The 25,802-nt window shown below is 49.4% G+C and overlaps 1 protein-coding gene across 1 annotated transcript in view; it reads right to left on the reverse strand.

The window, feature by feature from the left end:
• Window positions 1-25,802, reverse strand: part of STX4 (syntaxin 4) — a 499,563-nt gene that overhangs the window by 176,134 nt on the left and 297,627 nt on the right. The window contains exon 8 of the mRNA XM_069651919.1: window positions 22,401-22,538. Coding sequence (XP_069508020.1) covers window positions 22,401-22,538 — 138 coding nt within the window. The remainder of the gene's footprint in view (window positions 1-22,400; window positions 22,539-25,802) is intronic.

Consider the following 25,802-nt stretch of genomic DNA (forward strand, 5'->3'; position numbering starts at 1 on the left):
CCCAAAAACCTTGTGGAAAATGCAGAGGGTCTTGAACTTGATCCACAGCGAGCCAGTGAAGCGATTTCAGCGCCAGAGAGATGCAGTCCCTGGGCTTGAGGCCAAGGATAAGTCTTGCGTTTCTGTTCTCGATGAGCTGCCGAAGGTGCAGAGCAGAAGAGGGGAGGTTGAGAAAGAGGCTGTTGCAATAGTCCAGCTTAGAGAAAACCAGTGCTCTTGAGACAGTGAGCCGCTGTGGGAAAGTGAGAAAAAGTGGAGTACCTCTGAGGAGGTGTAGCTGATACACTTTTTAGAGATTTCCAAAATGTGAGAGAAGGAGAGAGTAGAGTCAAAAATGACCCCATGGTTTCTTGCCTCACAGGTGGGTGCAGGGGAGGCCGGCCAGAGTAAGAGGGAAGGCGGTAGCAGGGGTCCCAATGTGAACGATCTTAGCCTTACATGCGTTGAGGCAGAGGTTGTTTGCAGCACACTATGACTGAATAGCGGACAGTCAGATATGAGCGAGGAGGCGGCTGATGGTAGCCTGAAGGATAGTTGCATGTCATTCGAAAAACTTTGGAAGTTAGAGGTCAAAGTGGCAAACATACGTGACAGGGTGGCCATATAGACATTGAAGAACCAGGGGGATAGGTTAGATCCCTGGGGGAACGCCACAGGCTGAGAGAGCTATAGTCGAGAGAAAGGCTCAGAGTTCCACCTGGGATGGGTGGTCGGAGAGAAAGGAGGTTAACCACACCAGACCCGGACATCCGATTCCCTGGGTGTCTAGGTGACGTGCAATCAGGATGTTGTGGTTAACTGTGTCAAAGGCAGAGGAGAATGAGGACAGAGGGAGTGTTAGTGTCAAGATTTGAGAGCAGGCCTTCACAGGTGTTCAGAAGAGCAGTTTCCGTGCCTCTGGATGCTCTAATGCTAGATTGATGGTCATGGAAGCAACCAATAGATTCCATGTGGAGGGTCAGCTGAGAGATAGCCAACGTCGCCAGGAGTTTGCCCAGGAAAGGAGTGATGGCGATAGTTTGCCAGAATGGAGAGGTCAGCAGAGCGTTTTTTGAGCAGAGGGTGCACAAGGTAGTACTTAAGGCCAGTTGGGATAACTCCAGTGGAAAAGGAGAGGTTGCAAAGATCAACCAAGAGTGGGGCAAGGGAGTCAATATTGTCTTTAATGGTTTTAGAGGGGCAGGGGTGCACCGGTTTGGATGAAGCCTTCATAGATCAGACTGGTCTGTTGACCTCATCAGGTGTGACAGGAGAGAGAGAGAAGAGAGGGGAGGGGAGGGGAATGGAGAGGGGCTAAGGGAGGCTCCAGTGTTGGTGTATGATGTGGTGAGGAGGAGAGGGTGGAATGGATGTGTTGGGTTTTTGTGGTGAAGTGGGCGGCCAGGGCTGAGCAAAGGTCCTAGGTCCGTGTGACAGAAGAGGCTGCTGCCAGTAACTTGCAGACTTCGAAAGGTTTGGTTGTGTTTGATGAAGCAGAGATGTGGGCTTGAATAAAGACTTTTTTTGGAGTGGATGCAGAGTCGATATTGCCTTTGAAGGAGGCGGCAGGCCAGTTTGTCAGATGGTTCGCCCAACACTTTCCATTTCCACTCTGCTGCCCTACACTTGCGTTTAAGAGCAGACAGGTCAAAGTCGTACCAAGAGTTGCACTATTTCTAAGGCTTCAGTCGGACCCTCATGACAGGGGCAACAGTGTTGGAGATAGAGAGATTGAGGTTAGCGAGGGCTGTGTCACGGTGGGAGCCGGCCAACGGGATGGGTGGCGGAGAGTAGGTGGAGGCAAAGGCAGCCACTGTCACTTATTTCATGGGTCTGGTAACTTTGAAGCCGGGTGTTTGCTGCAAGAGTAGAGCTTTGGGTGAATTGAGAGAAGAGAGTGGTCAGTCAGAGAGGCAGTGAGAGGGATAGAGAGAGGGATGTCAAGAGATTAGAGCATCCAAGATGTGGCACGCGGTGTGCTTGGGGCCAGAGGGTAGGCTACAGAGAGAGTCGGAAAGGACCAGAGGAGTCAGGAGAGGCCAGATGGAGTGGAGGAGGAGAGTAGAAAGTAGGCCAGGTCAGCCCATTCCAAGAGGAAGAGAGTAGACTGACCTGGTGGCCGATAGAAGGTGGCCATAATGAGAGAAGATTTAGGGGAGAGCGAGAGTCTGCAAACTAGGCACTCAAAGGAGGAGTAGGCCAGAGTAGGGATGATGGACACAGGTATTCATTCTGGGAAGATAAGCGCCACTCCTCCACCTGTCTTCTTAGGTCTGGGTGCAGGGAGGACTTTGTAGCCTTCAGGGAAGAGTGTGTCTGTCAAAGCTTGTGACAGAACTATCCTTGAACCAGGTCTCTGATGGCGAGCAAAGCAAGATCCACGAGTTCGAGGAGGTTGCAGATGTCAGATGAGGGTTTGACGGCAGTGTGAGTGTTGAGTGGCAATGTGGGACAGCTTACCATCTTTGAGGGTCTTCCTCTGGGGGAACAGTGGTCTCCCCAGAGGGTGGCAAGAGGGCCAGGGGTATAGTGGAGGATGGCAAAGAAGCCAAGGCCGATATGGGAGCCGGGACAGTACGGCGAGGTAGGGAACCTGTGTAGAGGAGCAGGAAGTCACAGAAGGCAAGGGAGCCTGTGCAGGGGAGGAGGAGGGCACAGAAGGCAAGGGAGCCTGGCCAGAGGGAGAGGTGAGGTTAGAGAGGCGAGGGAGGAGCCTGTCAAAAAGAAGAAGGTTGGGTTGAGGACCCTGAACCATGATGGTTCCATTGAGATAAACATTAATTATGACTCTGGAAATGGCAAAGAGTTCAAGGAGAACCTCCCAGCGAGTGCCACCATTAATGGGAGAAGAAGCAATAGAGAGAAAGCCGCTCATGAAGCGGGTCTATAGGTCAGGTGCGTTAACGAAGAGGAGGATGTCAGTGAGTCTCTCTGGCTGAAGCTGTGACATAGGTGTCTGCAATAGGACGGCCTGGGTTGGAGGCCAGTATGTCCTCCTTAAGTTTCTTCCAGCCAGATTTAGTGATGGTAGAGGGACAGGCGATAGTGAAGCAGTTGAAGAGGATAGGAAAGATAGATAGTGACACACTAAGCTGTGGATATTGGTAGGGGCATGGACCAAAGAGTTGAGAATGAAGGCAGACATCACTCCTGGACATAATGCAAGCATTAGCATCGCCACATTCCAAAGGGGGTAGGAGCGGTAACATGAATGACCAACCAAATAAGATGATGAATGTTGAGCAGGCCCCAACAAATGGAGGGAGTAAACCTGGGTTTACCGATGCCGGCCTCCCATTAGATTAGATTGGGAATGCTTTCTGGGCTAGACTGCAAGGGACGCACAAACGCCTGGCCTCCCCGCATACAAACAGGGGCCACGTAGGCGGCCGGTACCCAACTTGGGCAAGGTTATGCATATGAACGGATACCATTTGGCAAAGGGACCATGAGTGCCGTATAGCCCGGATCTTGACGTAGACATCGATGCCCACACCCCACCTAATTAGAAATACAGAAGTGTAGGGCCTCACTTCAAGACAGCAATGCCAATTAACCAACCCACTAACAACTTTACCCTCTGCATACACCTCTCAAATTCTAACCAAACAACCACAAACCTACAACACAACAATCTGCACAAACTTCACTGCACAACAAACAAAGCACACTCAGACCCACACAACAGCACACGTCGTCTTCTAACAGTATAACACCCCAAGCCCAGCCAACGGAATTCCAGGCTGAGGCCACCAACAGCACATCACTGCTCTCTTTCACTTGTCCAGCTCATCCCACTAACAACCCCCCCTCCCCTTTTTTTTTCCAGTGTCGCCAGAGCACCATGGGCCCACTCCAGTGGAGATAATGCATGGTACAAATATCCTTTAACATTAACATTAACCAGTGGAATAAGTCAACCAGGGAATTAAGATCCAACTATTCCCTATGCCTCGACCTCAGAATAAAGGAAATGGTAGCTCTATCTTATCAAGCATCAAAAGCCTGGAACGCTCTCCCACGGGACTTGCGGCTCAAAAACCACCTACTTTCCTTCTAAAGCCTAAAAACAGACCTTTTTAATAAATCCCAGAAATTTATCTATAACTTTTCTTGGATCTCCTTCCTTTTTTGAACTTCATCTAGTCTTTCGTAGTGAAAACATAAAATCACATTTTTCCATACAAAATTACTTTGCGAGAATTTACTTCGAAGTGATTACTTTGAAATGCACCTTTGATTTATTTTTATTTTTATTTGGGCCCCCTTGCGCCCCCGTTCTTCTTCACTACTACCCCAACCCCAAACCCATCCCCCAACCCTATTTACCTCTTAACCCACAAATACATATACATTTTGAAGTAATTTTTAAGTGATCTCCGATGTAACAACCACACGATACTCATGATAGAGAATATTTATCACACAGATTTAACCAAAAAGAGAAGGTATGGCGTACTCCATTCTCTTTACAGGTGGTCACTTCTTCTGATACCACTGGAAACATCTATTCCACTTTCAGGTATAAGATATAAGATGCTTGTGTGGAAGAAAGTCTGGGTTATCTTAAGACTTCCATGCAGTGATCAGGGATATTCAAGTGCCCATACTGCAGGTGTTCAGGAGCCATGCTGTCCAATTCATCGAAGAAGTTGTTGTGCAAGCGGTACATTTTGTTAGATGTAGTCTGCATGGAAGAATCCACAGTGGAGCAATGGACGGATGGTTCAGGTCCAAATACCAAAATTGACGGGAGCCAAGCTTGTACTATAAATATTATTCTGGCGCTGGATTGTTGCGGTACGATATTCACCTTGGAAACAAGAGGATTTCAAGGGAATGCGCAAGCAATATGCCAGACCAGTTGGCTTCTGAAATCTGGAGGCATATGCCGAGCACTTTGTGTCTGACTGTCGTTTAGTCACCACTCATGATCTTTTGGTAAGAATGTGCCCAGACCATTTGCTTGCATATTCCAGGCCCCTCAAGGCAGATTGCTCAGATTGACAGACTTATCATATGCAGTCCATTCCAGATCCTCTGGATTCCTTAACAGAACTCAGGACCTTCATTTTTCTTGATTGTAGATGTACCACATTGTCAGGGTGCTGTCTTTTTAGATCAGTATTGAAATAATATTGTATGGATGAAAGGAAGGCTTGTAAGGCCAGATGTACCGCTCCGATTTCCAGCATTTTAATGCAATATAACTTTTCTTTTTCTGACCAACATCTTATGTTGCGAGTAAGCGCATGTTGCTCCCCAACCTTCCATAAAGGCATCCATGAAAACTGTTTCATAACTGGTTTCTGGACGGTAACCCCTTGGTTTCGATTAATTGCCTTGCACACCCAATACAACTCTATATTGTTTGTTTTCTGGCACCATAGGCCCTTAAGGCCTTCCTGCAGTGGTTATATGTGAAGACATGCAGGGATCAATGGACCCCAGAAGTGATGACACCTTCCTGGCTGTGATGAACTTCTGGCAATATTACCAAGCATTTCTGTTTTATTGAGGATAAGCTATACTCTGAAGAAACCTTTACTACTACAGTGTCTAGGGTAGTGCACAGGCAGTGGATCTTTCCAACAGGGTTTGCCATGGGTTTTTTTTTTTTTTTAAGTTGACAGAGTCCTAGGCCAGCCAGCACTTGAGCTTTGAGGTTGAGGCGCTTTGTGGCTTTCCTTGCTGCATCAGCCTTTATCAGCCAATCATCTGAGGGGCGTGGCCAGCGCACATGGAGTGAGGATGTGTTCTCCTCACGCTCCTGCCTGAGATCCTACAACGGACTGAATTGTTTGGCCTGCTTAAACTGAACAAGCACGCCTGAAGTAGCTACGGGAAGAAGAACCGTTTCCCTACCCTCGACGAAGTTTCTGCAAGAAAATCGGACTGAGATAACGGTAATCCGAAGCGAACAGAGGGGAGGCCCCGGCCCAACAAAATGGCGGCGCCCGCCGGTCCCATCTGAGACGCACGGCTGGAGGGCGGATAGCCTCCGGAGGCGAGAGAGGAGGGCCCACAGCGTCCAACCCAGTGATCCGTCGACACCCCGGGGGGGACGGATCCCCACGGCCGGCTGTGACCCGGGTCTCTATCTCCGAGAACGAGTGCCGGGAGGAGGAGACGAAGGGGGGGACCCTCGGCGCGAGACCGCGTGCAGGAGAGGCGCTGGCTGGCGGGAGGCCGCGAGAGACACGGAGAGACACAAAGAAGAGAGAAGGCGACAGGCGTTTCCGTCCGGAACATCCGCGGGCTGACGACTCCCCATCTGCAACGACCGCCCTTGCAATCGACCCTACATACACGTCCCCGCTGAACGGCAAAAGGCCGCGGAGCACGCCCAAAGGCAGGCGATGTCGCCCCCCCAAAAGCAAATTAAAAACCCCGACCATGGACTCCTTCAACACTGTCGGGGCGAAACAACAACAGGGGACAGAGGCAGCAGACGGCTAAGGAGGACGATCCTCCAAATACGCAAGTGCTACAAGTCATAGCAGCGCTTGTAGCACGAACGTCCATCGAAACCAGGATCGATGAAATCAAGTCGGACATGCAACTGATGAGACAGGACGCCCGTAACCTTACAGAAAGGGTGACCACAACGGAGGCAACGCTCCAAGACAATGTTAACGACACCACAGAACTTAAATCTAAGGTCCAAGACCTTGAGTTGCAAGTAGCATGGCTAGAGGCGCGATCAGAGGACGCTGAAGGACGTGCCCGCCGCGGCAACATCCGAATCCTGGGGGTACCGGAAGACACGGAGGGCCCAGACCCGACCGAACTCGTAGAAACAATGCTATTGCAAGAAATCGGGGCCGGCAAACTGACCCAGGGCTTCTCAATAGAACGGGCCCACAGATCACTTCAGAAGAGGCCCCCTCCGGGCTCCTGACCGCGCCCTATTATTGCAAAAGTCTTGAACTTTCGCGACAAAGCGACTATACTGAGATTCTCAAGAGAAGGAGGGAGGAATCGAGAAACATGGCGCCAAAATAGTCATTTACCCAGACTATACCCTTGCGATGCAGAGAGCACAGATCTCATTTGTACCGGTGAAAGCTAGGTTCCGCAAGCTAAACCTCAAGTACATCCTACTGTACCCATCCTGCCTTAAGGTACTATACAAGGTGAAAGCTATCTTTCTTGAGACTCCGGCAGCGGCAAATATGTGGCTTGAGGACAACAACCTTGCTGATAAGGAAAGCACTACGCATGAAGTCACAGGCCATTGAAAGCACCAAACGACAGGAAAATGAAGGTTCGCACAACTGCAGAATGAAAACCGGACCGCTTGAGATCTACAACTCTACGTACGCCATGACGAGCAGGAGCGCACCGACCCATGCAAATTACAACGAAGCCGACGCACCCCCTGGAACACGTGGAGGCTGACTGCCGACACACCACCCGCACCGGGAGGCCCGGAAAGGCCTGGAAGGACCGGGTGCCCCCGAGCGCTGCAAGTTTGAGGCAACTGCTGGGGGCAGTTTTGAGTTGAACGGTTTGTTACCCTTATTCACTAGAGTGAGGATTGTTAACGTTAATAAGTCTCCAATTGACACTGAGAGGAAGGGGGCGGGGGGGAGGGAGGGAGGAAACGATGAGGCTCGTGCCCCAACCCCAACACAGACCGACCCCTGGTTAACAGGCCCAGGCCCGGGGGCGGCAGAGGCAGGGAGACAACAGATCCGTTACTAAACCCCTATGGCTGCGACCACCATAAAAATAATGGCATGGAATGTAAGGGGCCCAAGGACTTCTCGCCGAAGGAACAGGATTAAAACCTACCTGCACAGAAAAGGGGTAATGATAGCATTACTACAGGAGACCCACTGCACGGTGGACTTGGTGGCCAAGCTACAAACACATTGGGGTGGAGAGGGGTTTGGTACCACTTATTCTAAATACGCAAGAGGGGTGTTAGGGAGTATTCTCTGTTTAGGTTGAATTTCCTAACCTAGTGAGTCCCCCAGCAGCTTTGCTGGATATCTGGAGTTTGTTTTTGTCTCCTGCCAAGAGTGAGACTCTTTCTTCACACTCTTGGACATGATTTGAGGGTTCCTTTGACTGTTAATGTGTTTTATGGGCTATAGGGTCCTTTACTCCATAGGGTGTCATGTGTTTTTACTATGTGTTACACAGCACCCTCCGTGCAGTGACACAGGGGTGTCATAGTGACACCCCACCATAGACTCCATACCCTGGGACTGACTACCGTCTCCCAGGGCATGTAAAGTCACCATTGGCTTTACTAGTCCCAAATTATGAACAGAAACCAGTACAAACCATCATATTGTGGATGTACTGGTCGGGGCAATTCGATTGCCCTGGGGTCTGTTAGTCGAGGGGGCACGTCTCCGTCCCCCCTGATCGAGTTTTGGCTGGTGGCAGTGGATACTACTTTTTATATTCGACCGCAAATATATCTCTATGGGATTTTCCCATTGTTCAAGGCTACCTACTTTAATTATTTAATTCTCATAGCCTCGAACATACCGCTGGTTTATTTATTTAATATTAATTCGCTGGTTGGTATTTTTTGCCAGGACTCGATTCTAAAATGGTGTTTGTGTTCTCTTCTGTGACTCCAACCCAAGTCGAGCCCTTTGTTCCACTTGTTGGCGGGCTTCTCCACAGAAGCCTCCAAAAGTGGTGCCACTGTCTGGGTACCACAGGGGGGTATGGGAGGGGGTTTAGGCACCCTGGACTGAGTTACCATGGTAACTCAAGTCGCACTCTGGTGTGATTGGCCCAAGTGGTGAGCCGGCCGGCTCACCACTTAGCATGTTTGATTAACAGCTAGGCTGAGTGAATGGGGGTGTGCTGCATAAAAGCAGGGCTTTTGGGACTGGAACTTCAGAAGTCACCACAGGACCTGAGACTCCGATGAGGGAGAAGCTGAACGGACCTGCTACGACGACACCACCGGTGGAGCCCTGCGGAACCGACTCACCACTTCCCGACGACAGAGAAGATCTCCCGGCTGGAGAGTCTTCTTCCCCTGACTGGTGGGCACAACCAGTTTACCTTCTTTTCCTCGCATCCCAGGACGTCTTGTGGTCTAATTGCCCGTGCCAAGCACCCCGGCAACCGGATAGCCACTTACCACCGCGAATAAAAGGACCGCTCCTTTTAACTGAGAACTCCGCGGCTGGTTTCTTCCCTGGCAGTGCAACGGACTCCTGTCTTCCTCCCCGACGAGATCCTCTCTTCCCCCGGACGAAGCACCGACTTGCATCCGCTGCCAGGAACAACTTCCCCCGCTGGAGTATTCTCACCACTTTAAGGTATTGTGTCCGCCAGGCCTCCCTTTGTAAAGATTGCTACAAAGTAATAATAATCCCTTAACCTTCTGGACTGGGCTGGCCCCCTTGACCATCTAACTGGTCCCTTTCTTTTGGTCCAACTCTTTCTGAACCTTTGAGACTTTTGTGCACTTCAACCGTGTGACCTTGGACACATTTCGTTCTGATCCTCTTAAAGTGTATCCGGCTTTCTGAACTCTAACTTCACGGTTTGATTCTGCCTTCCTCTCTTGCTGTGTTGTTTTGAAAGTGTTGGGATCTGTTTCAATTTATGCTCTGCCTTTCTCTCCCTTTTAAACCGAATTATTAGAGTGCCATCTGCGTTAAGCGCTCACCGCTGTCTGAAAATAAGTGGGGCTTTACTTAAGACTGGTCTAATATTCTTTTAAGGGAGTGTATATCTTTTAGTGACCATATTTTTAAACTGCTTAATATTAGAATATTAGTACCTGTGTGTTTTATTAGATGTGGTTTTTAAATAAATTATATTTCTTTTACACCAAGCTCTGGTCAGTGTTTGCTTGTTCTACCGTGTTCTTTTGACCTATTGTGAATAGTCTGTATACTGCCTAACTCTTCTTAAGGGAAGTCTGACTGCTCAGCAACAGCTACCAAGTGAATCTGTGTGGTACAGACTGCTACCAAGTGGGTTTACTGCCAAACACCTGTAGTCTTAAATCTTTTGCAGTGGTCCCAGCGGGAACTGCACAGGTTTCTGCCTAACAAGGCGTCTACACCTGGATTCACCCACAGCTCCCATTCTGGGTGGGCAAAACTGAGATAGACCTGGAAGGTAGGTTTGTCGTAATTTGGGGATTCATTCAAGAAGCAGTATGCATCATGAACTCCCATCTCCCTAACAATAACATACCGTCCTACCTGAACTCACTGTACCCTAGAGTTGCACAGTACAGGAATGATCTCTTTATTTGGGGTGGGGGGGGGGGGAATTTTAATTGTGTACATGACCCACGGCTGGACAGATCCACACCACAGCTAGGAGGCCCATCGACCGCTATGACAGCACTATCCGTCATGTTGGGGAGGCTGGAAATGACGGATGTGTGGCGGGAAAAACATCCTGAAGCACGCGAATGCTCATTCTACTCATCCCCACAAAGTTACACACAAGACTAGATTATATATTCATAGACAGGGAACACTTACCCCAGGTGGAGGGAGCACAATACTTGGGGAGGACCATCTCTGATCACTCCCCGCTTCTGATAACATGGAACCACAGAGAGCCCAGACCCTCCATTCCAATGAGGAAAATGCCCACATACGCCCTGAGGGACCCAGCCTTCCGAGAAGAATTACGCGATTCTATTGATGCATACCTAGAGGATAACACCGGTAGTGTAGCTTACAATAGCACAGTGTGGGAGGCTCTAAAGGTGGTAACCAGGGGAGAAGTAATTGCAAAGGTGGGAGGTTATCAAGAAGCTGCTCAGGAAAGAACTAGACCTAGTGGAACGGCAGATTGAGCGACTTGAGGCTACCCCCGTAGACACCCAACAGAGGGAAGAGGAGCTTGTGAAACTTAGAGAGCGGAACATAACTGCGTGGAACAGGCTGGAAAAGTTCGACTATACTGACAGAACAAATAGAGCACATGTTGAGGCAGACAAACCGGGCAAACTACTCACCTGGCTCTGCCGTAAAGAGCACCCCAAACACCCCACCACCTCAATACAAGATGAGGATGGAAACACACTGTACGCAGCAGGGCATAAATGACACTTTCACTCGCTTTTACACCCACCTGTATTCACATGAGGAGCAGGTCCCCCATGAACGTTTGATAGAAACACTAGAGGAGATAGGGCTCCCCAGGCTGTCCCCTGAGCAAGCAGACTCCCTAGAAGCAGAAATCACGCCTGAAGACATTACCGATGCAATCAGATCCCTGGCCACAGGCAAAGCACCGGGAACAGACAGGTTGCCCACAGAGTTTTTTAAAACGTATGAGTCTCCCTGACCCCCCTATTACACGCAGTATACCAGGAGACATACGAAGAAGGGATACTACCCGAAAGTATGAGGGAGACGCTTGTGATCCCGATCCTCAAGCCCAATAAACAGGCAGACCAATGTGACTCATATCGCCCGATTGCAATGTTAAATTATGACGTTAAAATCCTGACTACGATCTTAGCGAAGCAGCTGTCTAGAATAATAGGAGAAATAGTTCACCCAGATCAGTGCGGCTTTGTGCCGGGCCGAAATACGTCCATGTACCTACTCAGGCTGCAGCACATTATAGCGCAAACCGATAAAGACAAGGACTCATACGCGCTGCTGTCCCTAGACGCAGTCAAAGCGTTTGACTCCATTTACTGGGAATGGCTTGTGGTAGTGCTTAGGGAGTTTGGCTTTGGGCCCGGGTTTATCAGGTGGATTAACATCTTGTATGCTAAACCTAAGGCAAGGTTGAAATCTGGGAAGTATGCGTCGGAGGCCTGGGATATATGCAGGGGGACTAGACAGGGTTGTCCACTATCCCCAATGCTTTACATACTGGGACCAGAACCCATAGTGGTCTACTTTAGAAAGCAATTCTTCGATGCAGGCATTAGACTGGGAGACGTGGATCACATTATCTCGCTCTACACGGATGACGTTCTCATATACGTCAAGGACCCACACCTCAACGTACCAACCATGTTAGAAGTGCTGGACAATTATTCCAAGGTCTCTGGGATAAGTTTTAGCAGGTCAAAGTCTTGTATGTTCCCCCTAGCGGCCCTGAGAACAGAGTTTAGAAGCACTCCCTGAAGTTGGGATCCAGTGGCAGAATACGTCATTCCGCTACCTTGGAGTGCACATTATGCATACCCCCGAGCTAATGCACGAACGAAACACAAAGGCAGCACTCCCCGCCCTGCGCAAATCAATGGCGTTCTGGGCGAAACTCCCCCTCTCGATGATGGGCAGGGCTTCGATAACTAAAATGATCATTCTCCCACGTTTCCTTTATGGGTTTCAAAATGTACACTACTATATACACAAGCCCTTCTGACTGCTTGAGACCATACTGCGAGAGTTCCTATGGGGGGAAAGGCAGGCATAGAAGAGCGTTGCAATTGCTAACCCTACTATATAGCCAAGGCGGTATTCGACTTCCAAACGTAGAAAAATATTACATAGCAGCACAGCTTAGTTTTGTGACCAAATGGCTAGATGATGAACCCACATCTGAAACACCATTGCTACAGGCCATGCTGCCCCAATTCCATCTGAAAGAACTGGTCTGGGCACCGTCCAAACTACTGGGAACTCTACACTTTTTGGCTGACCTGGGAAGGAAAATTTGGCACAGGGCGAAAATGCTCACTAACTCACCGAACTCCCATACCCCAGAAGTCCCCCTGATCGCAGACCTATGCACAACACTTTCGGATTTGAAACATATCAGGCTCTGGGAGAGGGAAGGGGTCTACACCTGGGGAGATCTGTATGATGAAGGCACTTTCAGGGAGTTCACCTCGCTGCATGAGACGGAAGGCATACATACCGGCCAGTTTCTGTGGTACCAAAGAACTCGTGCTGTGGCCCGACGCAAACGAGACTCGTGGCCGATGGAACCAGATACAGACCCACTCCTCACCTTGATGTACAACTTGGGAGAGGGCGGTAAACCTGTTTCGCAAATATATGGCCATCTGATCGACATGCCAAATCCTCGGAGCATGGAAATGAAAAGCAAATGGGAGGAGGATATAGGCCGGGAAATGACTGAAGGGGAGTGGAACAGAGGTCTCACATTCCCCAAAACGGTGTCCAGAAACCATAGATTTAGGCAGATTCAGTTGAACATACTACACAGAACTTACCTGACCCTGTGCCGCATAGCCACCTTCAATCCCCAGGCACAACCGACCTGCAACTGGTGCAAGGGGGAAAAGCGGATCTGATCCACATGTTATGGGAATGCCCCAGGACAAGGGCTCTGCGGGATAGGGTCCAACAAACTTGCGAAAAAGCAGGCATGAGTAAATATAATTGGACACCCGGCGAGTGCCTCTTAGGAACCTACCCCAGACCAGCCAAACTCAAGCATGCAACAAGGCTCATGGACATATCGTGCATACTGGCCAAAAGAACTATAGCAATGGCCTGGAAGAAACCCATGGGCCCTCAGTTCAAACTATGGCACAAAGACTGAACGGTGGGTGCTGGCCGAGACAGTGGCATGGGAGGACTGTGTGGCCAGATCCACGGATGACTCTAGTATGTCACTCGAGGCATGGAAGGAACTCACCAGACATGTTCCACCCCTCGGATGATAAACCCCCCCTGAATCGGAACTTAATCCAGGCCCATGTGGGACCTGTCATAAAGCCAGCAGCAGCGGAAGTACTGCAGAGGATAGAGACCTTGCGGAAGCCTTTCCCCTATTGTAGTTGGCGTATGGTTCCCCTTTGCTCCCACTCTCCCCCCGAAACAGTTAACGATATATGAAACAGACAGAATATGGAGCCAGTTATGGTTGTTTTGTATTTGTAATTTTTGACGTTAAGTTAAACATATGTTTATAACTATTTGAGATTGGCTCCATTGTACACAACTTGTTTGGTATCATTGAAAAATGCCAATAAACAAATTTGAAAATCAATAAATCAGCCAATCGTCTAGGTAGGGGTAGACTAGGCAAAGATCTTTTGTCTTTCGTAGGTGTGCAGACACCACTGCCATCCATTTTGAGAACGCCATTGGGGCAGACTGAGCCAAAAGGTAGGACTTTGTATGGATAATGATAGTTTACCACAGACATATCAGAAACTTGTGAGGAGTCTGGGCTACGGGAATGTGAAAATATTCATCCTGAAGGTCTATGGCGCATTACCAATCCTCTTCTGCCAGATGAGGAAACATTTGTTAGAGAGGGCATTTTGAAGTTTTCTTTATTTAAAAACCTGTTTGCAACTTTTAGATTTAAGATGCGTCTCCTCTGACTGGTCTTTCCTTTGAACTAGAAAATCCCTTTTCCACTATGCCCTCTGTAAAGTTTCTCTATAGCCCACCCTTTATCAGCAATGTTTTGTTCTGCAGTTTATGATGGAGAAAAGCTTTCCCAGGTCTTGACAATGGAGGAATCGATTTAGGACTCTAAGAAAATATTAATTTGTAACACTTTTTTTTACCATATAGGGCACCCAATTATCTTTTGTTCGGTTTCGCTATGGTGTGAAATGGCTTTTTAGGCTCCACCCCTTCTCCCCCCCCCCAAAAGGGCACTCAAAAGCAGGAATTGTCCTTGACCTTGATTGTTTTGCTGGTGCAGAGGGTTTACCTGCTGCTGCAGTTGCATGCTCCCACTTCACCTAAACCTTCTGGTGGTACAGTGTTAAGGACAGTTTTCTAAAGTCCAACTTTTTATATTGTGTTTATGATTCCATGACAAAGTACTTACCCACCAAAATGTACCTTGTGCTATTTGTATTTATATTAAATCATTATTTTCTATAATACTTATATAACTGGGTGTTGGTGTTTCATTTGAACTATTTGTATACTGCAGGTTATTTGTACTTTCCTACAGCTCTCCCTCCTAAGATAAGCCTGGCTGCTCTGTCTACACTACCAAATACTCAAGTGGCATAGCCTTGTAGTAAGAGTGGAGTTTTGTACGGTCTCAGTTGTATTGTTTTACTAAGCCCTTAATTGGGACTTCAAAAAAATTGTCAGAGTTCCTAAGGAGGTCTGTTCAAACAGGTAAGTATTACATTTCAGAGAAGTTGAAAGGGTCCAGGTACTTCTAAGACACCTTAAGAGGATTCCAGCAGTGGGTCAGGGGGAACTGGATGAGAGGACTCACTCACAGAAACACCCATAAGCTTTACAAAATCACACAGGTTTAAGGTAAATAAATATCCCAGCTAACACAGTACCTCAGCACAAAAGAAGAGTTGCAGCGGGGGAGACTTCTGCAGCCAAAAACATGGTCGATGGATTCATGTCATGAAGACAGAAGACAGGACTCTTTTCTAAATATGTGCTGCTGCCGGTCATTCTCCAGTGCCATCCCCTTCCTGGGGATGACATCCCATAAGTATTAAGTGAAGGGGGCAGGATGTAGGCATACTATTTATTAGGGACAGGGTGAACATAAATGTGGCTGTGGACCTGTGGTGAAGCGTGGAATAATAAGTGAAATCCCAGCAACAAAAAAAATCCCAAAAGCCTGGGAAGCCACCTGGGGGCGCAGAAATGTGAATGACTCTTCGCTGCTCCTCAGTGGGCCGATTCCGGAACCGCCCCCCCCCCCCCATTCGCCTGCACTCAAGGTGTATATCCTCCCCCTCCCCCCAAACCTGGCTATCCCGGGGTTAACAGAGTCCTGAAATCTGCCATCCGGCATGGGAGCCACCTCAGCCCGCCTTTTATGCACCATCAGTAAAGAGTGGTGCCCGACCATTGTCGGGTGGCGAGAAACGGCGCAGCAGCGGTCTAGCGACAGGGAGAGATCCCCTTCTGGAGTGCACCCCAGAAGGCATTACTATACTGCCGGAGCCAGCAACATCGTAGCTCCATCACCCCACGCCGAAGCGGACCGGGGGGGGGGGGGGTGCCATCTCCACCCCTGCTGCAGCCCTCCGCCGTGGCCATACGGGCCAAAAGGAATGTGAAGATTTGGTCGCTTTGGGTGCCAGACCTGCTGACGCCCCCTCCCCCTCAAATCCAGAGTTCGGAGCTAGGGTACGACAGGGGGCCTCGGAGCTCCCGTGGAAGGTGCCAGCGCCCTGAACAAGAACCGGTTCCGACCCAGCGACTGGTGGAGGAGGCACTGCAGATCCTGCAATCTACCCGTTGGAGGACAAAGGGAGAGGGGATTTGCTAGTCAAGCCCCGCCTCCATTTGGACTGTGGCAGTAAAAGAAAAGCGAGAATCTGAGGCCCCGGGACCTGGACTCCCCACCCCCCCCATCTGAACCCTCCCTGCTCAGAGCAACAATAGAACTCGGATTGTGGAGGGTCCTGGAGGCACCCCAGGAGAGATCCACTTAACTGAGCCTCAGCCCGGGCAGCAGGGAGCCTCACCACCACCCTCCTTGGACATACTGGACCCAGTTGGCACCTGCAGGGCTCTCCTGTGGATAGAGCGTTAGATGGAGGCCAGTGCAGAGCCTAATAGTGCCGGGGGTGACAGACAAGCCTGTGCTCACAGGGAGCTTACCAGTGCTGTCCCGCTAGCAGCCCCTGAAGCAGGTGGGGATTGGGGGGCTCTGCTGCTGGGGCTAGTCCCCCCCCAACCGATAAGGAGTACCAGACACGGCGGAAGCAGTAAACCCCTGTGCATCAGGCCTTACCTAAAGCATGACCCCAGGGTGAAGGGCGAGACCCTTGCACCCTGTGCCTGCCAGGGGGGGCAGGAGTGTGTCTGTAGATGGACTTTCAGTTGACCCAGAGGAACCCGCTCATCTGAACTGCTACACACAGGGGGACCAAGCCTACACAAAAGTTGGGCTGCGGCCTTCCGGAAGTACCAATACGACCAGGCTCACCAGGAAGAACAGGCAGCCATGTCCGAAACAACCCTGCCACCCCCATAAGACCCAGTCTCAGTGAGCAAAGGGATGGCAGCGCTCCCAGAGGAAACAGGGTTTTAGGACAGACATCACCAAAAAGACAGGATGGCCTAGACAAGAAGGTTGACAGCATGGAAGACCGCATCCAGGGTCTGGAAGCGAACCAAACTTCGGTGGATATTTTGGAGGCCCAGATTAACAATTGCCTGACTGAACTGGGAGGGAAAATGCGCACCGAGAATAGATGACGGAGAACCGCGAGTGCAAAAGCAACCGGAGATTCTTTGGTATCCCGGCGTGAGAAGGGGAGACTCAGGCGGACATTACAAAAGCCGTTAACGAAATCATCAGGAAGCTTTTTATTCGAGGGGAACACAAGCAAACCCCCCCCCCCCCACAATGACAGGGCCCACGGATGAGGATGGGGATCCTGTGGCCCCAGATCTGTCCTGGTCAAGTTCCACTATTACACGGAGAAGGCCAATATCCTGGAAAGGGCACGGAAACAGGGCCCGGTCGAGTGGGATGCCTCTCAGGTCACTGTTTTCCAAGACCTTTCGGCATTCACTCTCGTGAGAGGCTCTGCGCCCCCTGCTCATGTAATGGCTGAGCTTAAAAGGGAGTGCACTACAGGTGGGGATTTCCTTTCGCCCTCCCAATCGAACTGGATGGCTACAAGCACCAACTGGTGACCGAAGATGACATACAGAGGGCATCACAGGAACTTCGAGGAAGCTACGCTGGAGAAGGTCTGACCTCTCAGGGAAGACCCCGAGATGAGGAGGTGGCCCCCAGGGGCTTCTCTGACAGACGTTGGGTGCGAGGTCAACAAAGTTTAAGTCGAATCCGGAACCTGCCTCGCAGCCATGAGGGTATGTATAGCGTTGGGGAGAGGGAGCCTTTCGACCTTTTTCTTGTGACTTGAACGCGAGGCCTGCAGAGACGTGGGCCTTTTCACCCACCCAGGCAGATGCAGGGAGAAGAGGAGCGTACCGTTTTGGGGTCTGAGGGGTTTGGGGAGGTCTGGGGTTTAAATTGTTAATTAATGACTCAAACTATGCAAGAAGTTAGGTAATATTACTTTGTGGAGTTGATGTTGGGCAGGAGGGGGGGGGTCATTTTGTGAGGTACTAAATTGATTGGGTCTGCAGGGGGGCTCAGAGGGGCTTATTAAAGATATGGGGCCCGCAGATGAGTGAGCCGATGGTGGTCTGACCCAGCGATATATACAATGTTGCATGGAGATCAGGCGCCCAGTGGGGGGTGGGAGGGCTAGATAGGGGAGTTTAGTTTTGTTTGCACGGGTTTCAGGGGACGACGGGTTAAGCGTACTTCAAGATTCTTACCAAGAACCAGCAACACAGGCGAGGGCTGCTAATAAGGTCACAAGACGTTCTCTTTTGTTTTTGTTATGGCGCGGTACATTTTCTTCAAGAGACCCACTGGCGGAGTGTTATGGAGCCACATCGGGTTAGGGAGCCACATCTGAGGGCAAAATCCATAGGGGCGGATTTCCAAGCATCTAACGCTTCAAAAAAGAGAGGGGTGGCAGTGGTGGTTGCAAGTGGGCTTAGCTTCATTTGGAAGTCACCCTTGAAAGACCCGGAGGGTCATTATGTGATGGTGAAAGGAGAAGTCAGAGGGCATGCTATAAGTATGATATCCATTTACTGCCCCAATGAGGACGAGGAACAATACTGGGAGTCAATGAGGGGCAAGGTCCAGAGGTTTGTGGAAGGTGCTCTTATAATAGGGGGTGACTTCAACATGGTCCTAGACCCCGACCGTGGCAGGAAAAGAGTAACCCCCTAGGTCAGCAGCCCCACAGCAGGGCAGGAGTGCCGACCGGTTCCATCGAGTGAATTCAAAGCTGGAAGTAGTGGACTCCTACACTCTAGTGTGAGACAGAGACCCCCCCACCTCTTTACCTATTATTCAAGGGTGCACAACTCTTTCTATCATCTACTACTACTGGTAGATGCTTTCAGCCGGGTGGGAACCAGGAGGCCACAACAGAATCTGTCCCTTGGTCAGATCATGAACTAGTAAAGATTAGATTAGAAGAAATGTTGGAGCGCATCCGAGAATCTAGGTGGTCCTGTAACAACTTGCTCTTGAAAGACAGGGATCTGGCCCAGAGTGTATTGAAGGCGATTAGGGGCTACTTCGAGCTGAACGACAACAGGGAGGTGACCATCCAGGGAGTATGGGAAGATGGGGGGCAGGAGGGGTGGGTTCCTGATAGGGATGGGGGCCAAGAGGAAAAAAGAGAAACTGGCAGTGGAACAAGCTCTTAGGATGGACATAGAAGTCTTTCAGCCAGGCGGGAAGCTGAAAAGCCAGATGTTCCCGAGGGACCTCCAATATACACAAAAAATTAAAACGTTACAAGGAGCTGGCCATTGCTGAAATTTCAGCACTGGACAGCTCCATGTAACATTTTAAAGTTTAAAAAAAAAAACATTGAAATGCTATCTATCTTTTACATGTAAAAGTACATTTCCGTTGAAACCAGTCAATTTATATTTTAGATGGATTGGTTTTGATGGAAAGGCACTTTTACATGTAAAAGATACCCTGTCGATGCTATGGCATTCGATGCTTTTTATTAGCTGCTTTGGTTTGTGGTTGCTTTATTTTCAATGTAATCACTATAAACCCTCCCGAGGTCCATGTTATCAGCAACCATAGTGGTAATCCCCAAAGAAGGGAAAGACCTGTCACAATGTCAGTCCTATCGCCCAATCGCCTTACTTAACATGGGCGTTAAAATCTTGGCGAAGGTGTTGGCCAACAGGCTCAGCCACCTTATGACAACCCTCGTCCACGGAGATCAGGTGTGATTTATCCCGGGCCGCCAATGGGCGTACAAAGTGCGGAAGAAGATCGACCTGATGTATCGAAGTGGGACGCCAGCAAATACGAGCTCACCTAATCTCTATAGACTGAGATAAAGCATTTGACCAGGTAGAGTGGGGATACATGGTAAAGTACTACAGAGGATGCGGTTTGGGGCAACTTAATGCGCTGGATCGTGGTGCTGTATGACTCTCCGGTCACTCGTGTGGCAGTGAATGGCACATTTACTTCCCCCGTCTCACTCACCAGTGGGACGAGGCAGAGGTGCCCGTTCTCTCCCCTGCTGTATGCTCAGACGATGGGGCATCTGGCCATCGCAATTCGAGAAAACATGGGGATTCCGGGAATTTGATGTGGGGCAATCGAATTTAAGCTCTCCCTTTTTGCCGACATCCTCTGTTACGTAACTAATGTAGAAACAACTCTGCTTGAGCTGCTTCGCCAGATAAGATGGCTTTGGTGCCTAAATCCAGTGTTATACCCATAGGAGACGAGGAACCAGTAACAAGAGGCAGGACCTCGATTCACGGCATGAGAATTGAAAATGTAGCCACTCCCTCCCTAGGCGTTAAACTGCCCAGGGACCTCGCTAATCTCAGGGAGGTGAATTTCCCCCCCCCCCCCACTTCTGGGGAAAATGAGGTCAGACCTTACATGTTGGGCCCCCCTGACGTTGTCATGGTTCGGGCGTATGGTGACGGTGAAGAGCAACATTCTCCCACACCTACTCTCTGTGTTCTGTGTCTCTTCCCCAATCTTTTTGTGACAGCGTGAAATCCATGATCAACTCTTTTGCTCACCAGGGCAAGAGGCAGAGAGCCAAGCTCACGACCCAGACATGCCAGAGAGACCAGGATGGGTTTGGTTTCCCGGATTTCTGGCGACCCAACTCTGCGTTCTTCTGGAACATCTGAAGGACGATCAGGCACATACTGGTCCTACTAAGAGGACATGCACACGCATCCTAAAAAAAAGGATGGGCCTACTGGCATCACAGAAGAAAGGGACTTCGGACTCTGTTGAAGTCACCCAACTTTGCTATATTATGGGAACTTTGGAAAAAAAATAAAGCAAACCTATGCCTTTCCACGTGGCCCTCCCCGCCAAGTTCTTTATGGGCGGGGGAACCCTTCGTCCTGGGGACTAGGGGCTTTTGTTTTTCGCAGTTCTGGTCGGATAAACGTCTGGAAACTGTGGGTCAGCTCTTCCTGGATGGGACCTTTATTGCCTTTGAAACCCTGAATGGGATCCTGGGGGGAGGGCGACCTGACAGTGTTTCAGTATCCGTGCTTGAAAGGTCTTGTGACTGACCCTAAATGGCGCACAGAGGAGGCACACAGTGTCACGCCCTTTGAAAAAATACTCTGACTCCCCAGGGAGAGAGAAAAGGTATAATTTCAAGACTCTATAAAGAGCCGGCATCTTCTGAATTGGAGGGCAGGCAAGGTTTCAAATGCTTCTGGGCTGAAAAACTGGGGAGGGAGATCCCAGACACAACCTGGAAGCCGATTTATAAAATATTGTTCTCGGGCAAATTATACACCGCAGCAATGAAACACAACTTTAAGCTCCTCCATTGTTGACATCTTCCCCCACTGCGATTGTCTAAGATGTTTGGGGTGTGATCCCCACTCTGCCCTAGGGAATGTGGTCAGGTGGGATCGTGGTTTCACATGTGGGAGTGTCCAAAGGTGAACGTTTATTGGTCGGAGGTACTTAGCTAGGTTAAGGACAAGGCAGGAATGACCCCAAAGCTTGACCCCATCCACATCCTGCTGTGAGCTCCGGATGCTGAGAATGGTGAAATTAGGCTCCCGAGGCTAGTAGAAGGAATGTTGAGAGCCGGGAGAGTAGTGCTGGCCCAGAGCTGGAAAGATTAAAAAAAAACACTCCATCAACCACGCAGCTGATGAGGAAACTATGGGATAGTTACACATATGAAAAACATGCTGCATTGGTCAATAACTCATTTGAATCCTTTTCCTTCAAATGGGGTGCCTTTATGCTGAAATGGCGTGATGGGGATGCCAGTAGGCAAAGATCACCTTGAGGTCGGGAGGCCAGCCCAGGTTTACCCATCCCGATTGAGGTGTGAAGGGACGCCCAACAAATCTTAGGGGAACCCACGCCTGAGCCAAGAGGGCCAACCATGCTGTCGGTGCCAACCTGAATAGCAGCCTCTCTGTTTGCTTTGCTGCAGCTTAATGTGGTAAGGTTCTCGTGCTCTTTTTTGTCTTCGTCGTCCCGCGTAATGTAAGAGGGGTGGGTTCCAGGGTGGGTGGAAGTTGGATAATTTTATTATGTTGATCTGTGATGCATATTTTCTGTTTTAAAAAGATCAATAAACGCCAAGTTTAAAAAAAAGAAAAATCCTGGAAATTGCTTTACGATTCATATGAGCAGGGGGAACCAAGTGTAGTTATCAGCAGGCTGCAACAGTAGCCCAGTAATCAGTCACCTAAAAGGAAACATCCTACACATAGATCATCAGAATGCATGCATACGTATAGGCTATATGCTTTTGAGCACAGAACATTAAAGCGAAGGATAAATAGAAATGGACACCACTCCCCTCCTCCCCCATTTCTCCTTCATTGGTCAAACCAATTTTTCCTCCTTAGTCAAAGAAGGGGCCTGTTTTAGGGCATTTCACCATGCTATGACTAATTCAATGATAAACATGATGCATCATCGGACATTTGAAGTAATCGCCTCACCTGGGCCTCCACCTCCATGGCCAGGTACATAAACATGTCATGCAGCTCCTGGATGCTTTTCTCCAGTTTCATAATCTCCCCATGCCGGATCTCAATTTCACTGAGGGCCTCCTTCGTTACCTCCATGTCTTTCAGGATCTTGGGGAGAGGGAAAATAGGAAAAGGGTGAACCAATCAACTGGTCAACGAGGTTAGCAGAATCTAAAAGTGCAGTATGGTCCAGCAACCAAGGTCCACTGAACCCATGTAACAAGATGCAACTGCCAAACCCATTCTCTCTCACTCCATGTGCGACAGGATGATGAAAGATGGATTCAACATACTGTTTTATGTCTGGAGATTTCCCATTCACTCCAGGCTTTTTTGCTTGATTCATCGAGAGTAGATTAATGGATTGGGTTTTACATAGTGCGGACCTAGTGCTGTACAAGGATATACAGTAGAAGGGTATACTAATATGGATCCAAATAGTGTAGACTATTGGAAGGGCATGGGCAGAAGGGATACATAAGGTTACAGGGAGGGTAAAAAGTTGAGAGGGATAAGCAGATACATTCTGGATTACTGTGTTGGTAGATCTGTAACTATTCTCCCATTGAAGCTATATACCTGTGAGTTTTACAAAATCTGACCGTGATAATTATAGTGGTGATCCCTTGGGTCTGCTTGAGTATTTCCCTAACTTACTTTCTTCCGCTTTGGCAGAGGAAGCCATGCGCGTTTCCTTTCAACACCCTCCCTCATGAGAAGACCCCAATGGGACAAGTCACTAAGCAGCTCCTCCCACACATTTCCTTTTTCTATGCTAATCCCCCAGAAAAACCATAAATGTGTTGTCATTAAGCAACAACTCCCACATTTTTGCTGCCTTTTTCCATGTCAGCATTTGCTGGCTCGGGAAAGCAACTGGAGCGTTACGTTTCATCGCCCTTTTTTTTCTGCTGCACTTTTTGCCGAAAAAAAAATCCATTTAAAAATATGGAGGGATGGGGGGGGGCATATAAGGTGGAGGGGTGTTTGGGCCCCCCCCGCAAATAATAAAAAAAATAAGATTTTCAGCAGGACAATTTCGGCAAAAAGTGCAGCAACCAAAAAACGGCCGATGAATGAACATAGAACCCTCAGAGCATAAATATTTTCCCCTTTCGGACAACAGAATGTAGTGACAAACTATGCATTTAAATACAAGTAGGATATATTCAGGAGAAAATGCCCACCCAACATTGAAGTGCGTACTTAAATGGAAGCCCACTGCAGGAACAAATCGCACCAAGCTGTTATGCTAAAATGGTAGAGGTCAGCCTGACCGAGCTGGACGGGCATGTCCAACACTGAAGTGAAAAGACAGTTACAGATGTGAAAAAGGGAAGCATGTCAACATCAAGATTTCAGGGCGGCAGGGTAAAGGACTGCTGGAATTGTCCGTTCGGCCAGGAGAGGGAACAGGATGTCACATCTCAGGATAGGCCGCAACCACACCAGCGCAGAAATCAATTGTGCTTTTAAGAAGCAAAGCAGACAACACATTTAAAAGCCAGTATTTTAATTCCAGACTTCGTCAGGCATTATTCAAACCATCAGAGGTGGGGTCTGGTCCATGGCCATTTGCACCTCCAAATGGCTCAGGTCAATTCTCCAAGACTCTGGGTACTGAGCTAATAGGCTCTCCATGTATGAGTGAAGGCTGGCAGGGGTCGGAGTTTGAAGGATTTGCTTCCCGCTGTCTGGAGCAACAAAGGGTGAGAGAGCTCAGCCTAACTCGCATATAACGTCCTCCTTTAGCAAAATAAGTCCCTCTCAAACATCAGAGACACCCACCAACAGAAGCACACGCAGCCACAGGTTAAAAGAACCCTTCTTCCCCTTTTATGGTGCTCATTGTGATGCTGGAAATGCATTGGAGGGACAGGGCCTCCATGTCCTTGTCCTGTTCTCCCTTATGTGTATTCTGTGTTGTTCTCTGCACAGGAGTCCATGTGGGACTACTGGCAGTGCAGCTCCTCCTCTTTTTGGTTGTGGTGAACAGACCCTTAGGATACCCTTATGGCACCCATGGGTGGGGGTGCAACCCTGTACCCCTAGTGTATGTTTTTGGGCAAAGCAGGGTATGGGCTGAGCTGGTGGCGGCTCCATGCTGAATTTCACAGTTGCTCCGAGTATCCTCCATTTTGGGATACCCAGGCCCTGCCATATCAGTGGATTCCTGATAGGAGACAAGATGGCTCTGTGGCCTCTTGCTTTCTATTACCAGTTACCTTGTTTTCCCAAAGTGATGGGAAGCCCTGACTCTATCCCTTCCCCCGACTGGTAGTTGGGTGGAAGTTCCATATATGGTATTGTGTGGAAGTCCACGCCAGACTGACTGGAGCCTTCCCATTGACTATGTTCTGGGTACACCCTTGGGGTGGGACATGGGTGAATAGAGTGCGACACCAATTTGCACTTCAAGTTATGGGTGTCTGGTTTCTAGTGCATGACACAATGGATGAGACAGCCCTGCCCTAAACTGGTATGAATGCAGTGTGGTGTGCTGAAAGGCTGTGTGCTTGTCCCAACCCACATTCCTTGTTGCGAGTGTCTGGATGGAAGAGAACGGCCTGAATGCATTGTGAGCCTGATTGGCTGGCTGCCTGCTTGCCTGAATGCCCTTCTGCATGATTGGCTGCCTGAGCTTGGCTCAGCAGTGTGAAAGAGACAGAACAGTATCTGGAAACCTCGCACTTACTGGAATTGTTCAGAAGCTGAAGTCGAAACTTGATCCTTAACCTTGAAGCCCAGCTGGAAGAAGGCGGCTCTGCTGCCGCTTTCCTTAGATGCAATCCGAAAGCAGTCATGTCTCTAGAACTGATCCAAGAGAGGACTTGGCTAGGAGACCTCATCCCGAGCTACGAGGGACCATCGTGCAGCTCCCTGAAAGTCAGTCCTCGAAAGGCTGCCGACTGGAAACAGGGACCGCAGAGGAATCCTGAATTAGAGCACCAGGATGTCAAGGCCATCGACACCATCACGGTCGACCGAGGTTCGGAGGACCGCTGTAACCTAGTCAAACGGAGCCGCAACTCTCCATTGCCTAAGACACTTTGAAATCAAGGACTTGCTTGCTCATCACCGTCAACCGCTTTGTCCTGCTGGAGAAAGTCAAGGTCGCTGATGACGCCTTGAAACACTTGTGTATAGGCGCGTTACAAATGCCATATCATATCATGAACAGAGGAGAATCCGCCGGTGGGTTTCCCGCCACCCGAAGTCCACAAAGACCCCGACGAGTATCCGAAAGCCAGCCGTGGGCCTACATTCTTCATTGACTCTGTTTTGCAGCAACAAACTCTCGTCACTGAGGTGCACCGCAAGCCTAGTCTTTGCAGGACGTCCCAGATTGATTGTCGACGAGCACCGCCAAGA

The sequence above is a fragment of the Ambystoma mexicanum genome, chromosome 3p (assembly GCF_040938575.1).
Source record: "Ambystoma mexicanum isolate Mex_15411 chromosome 3p, UKY_AmexF1_1, whole genome shotgun sequence".
Classification (NCBI taxonomy): domain Eukaryota; kingdom Metazoa; phylum Chordata; class Amphibia; order Caudata; family Ambystomatidae; genus Ambystoma; species Ambystoma mexicanum.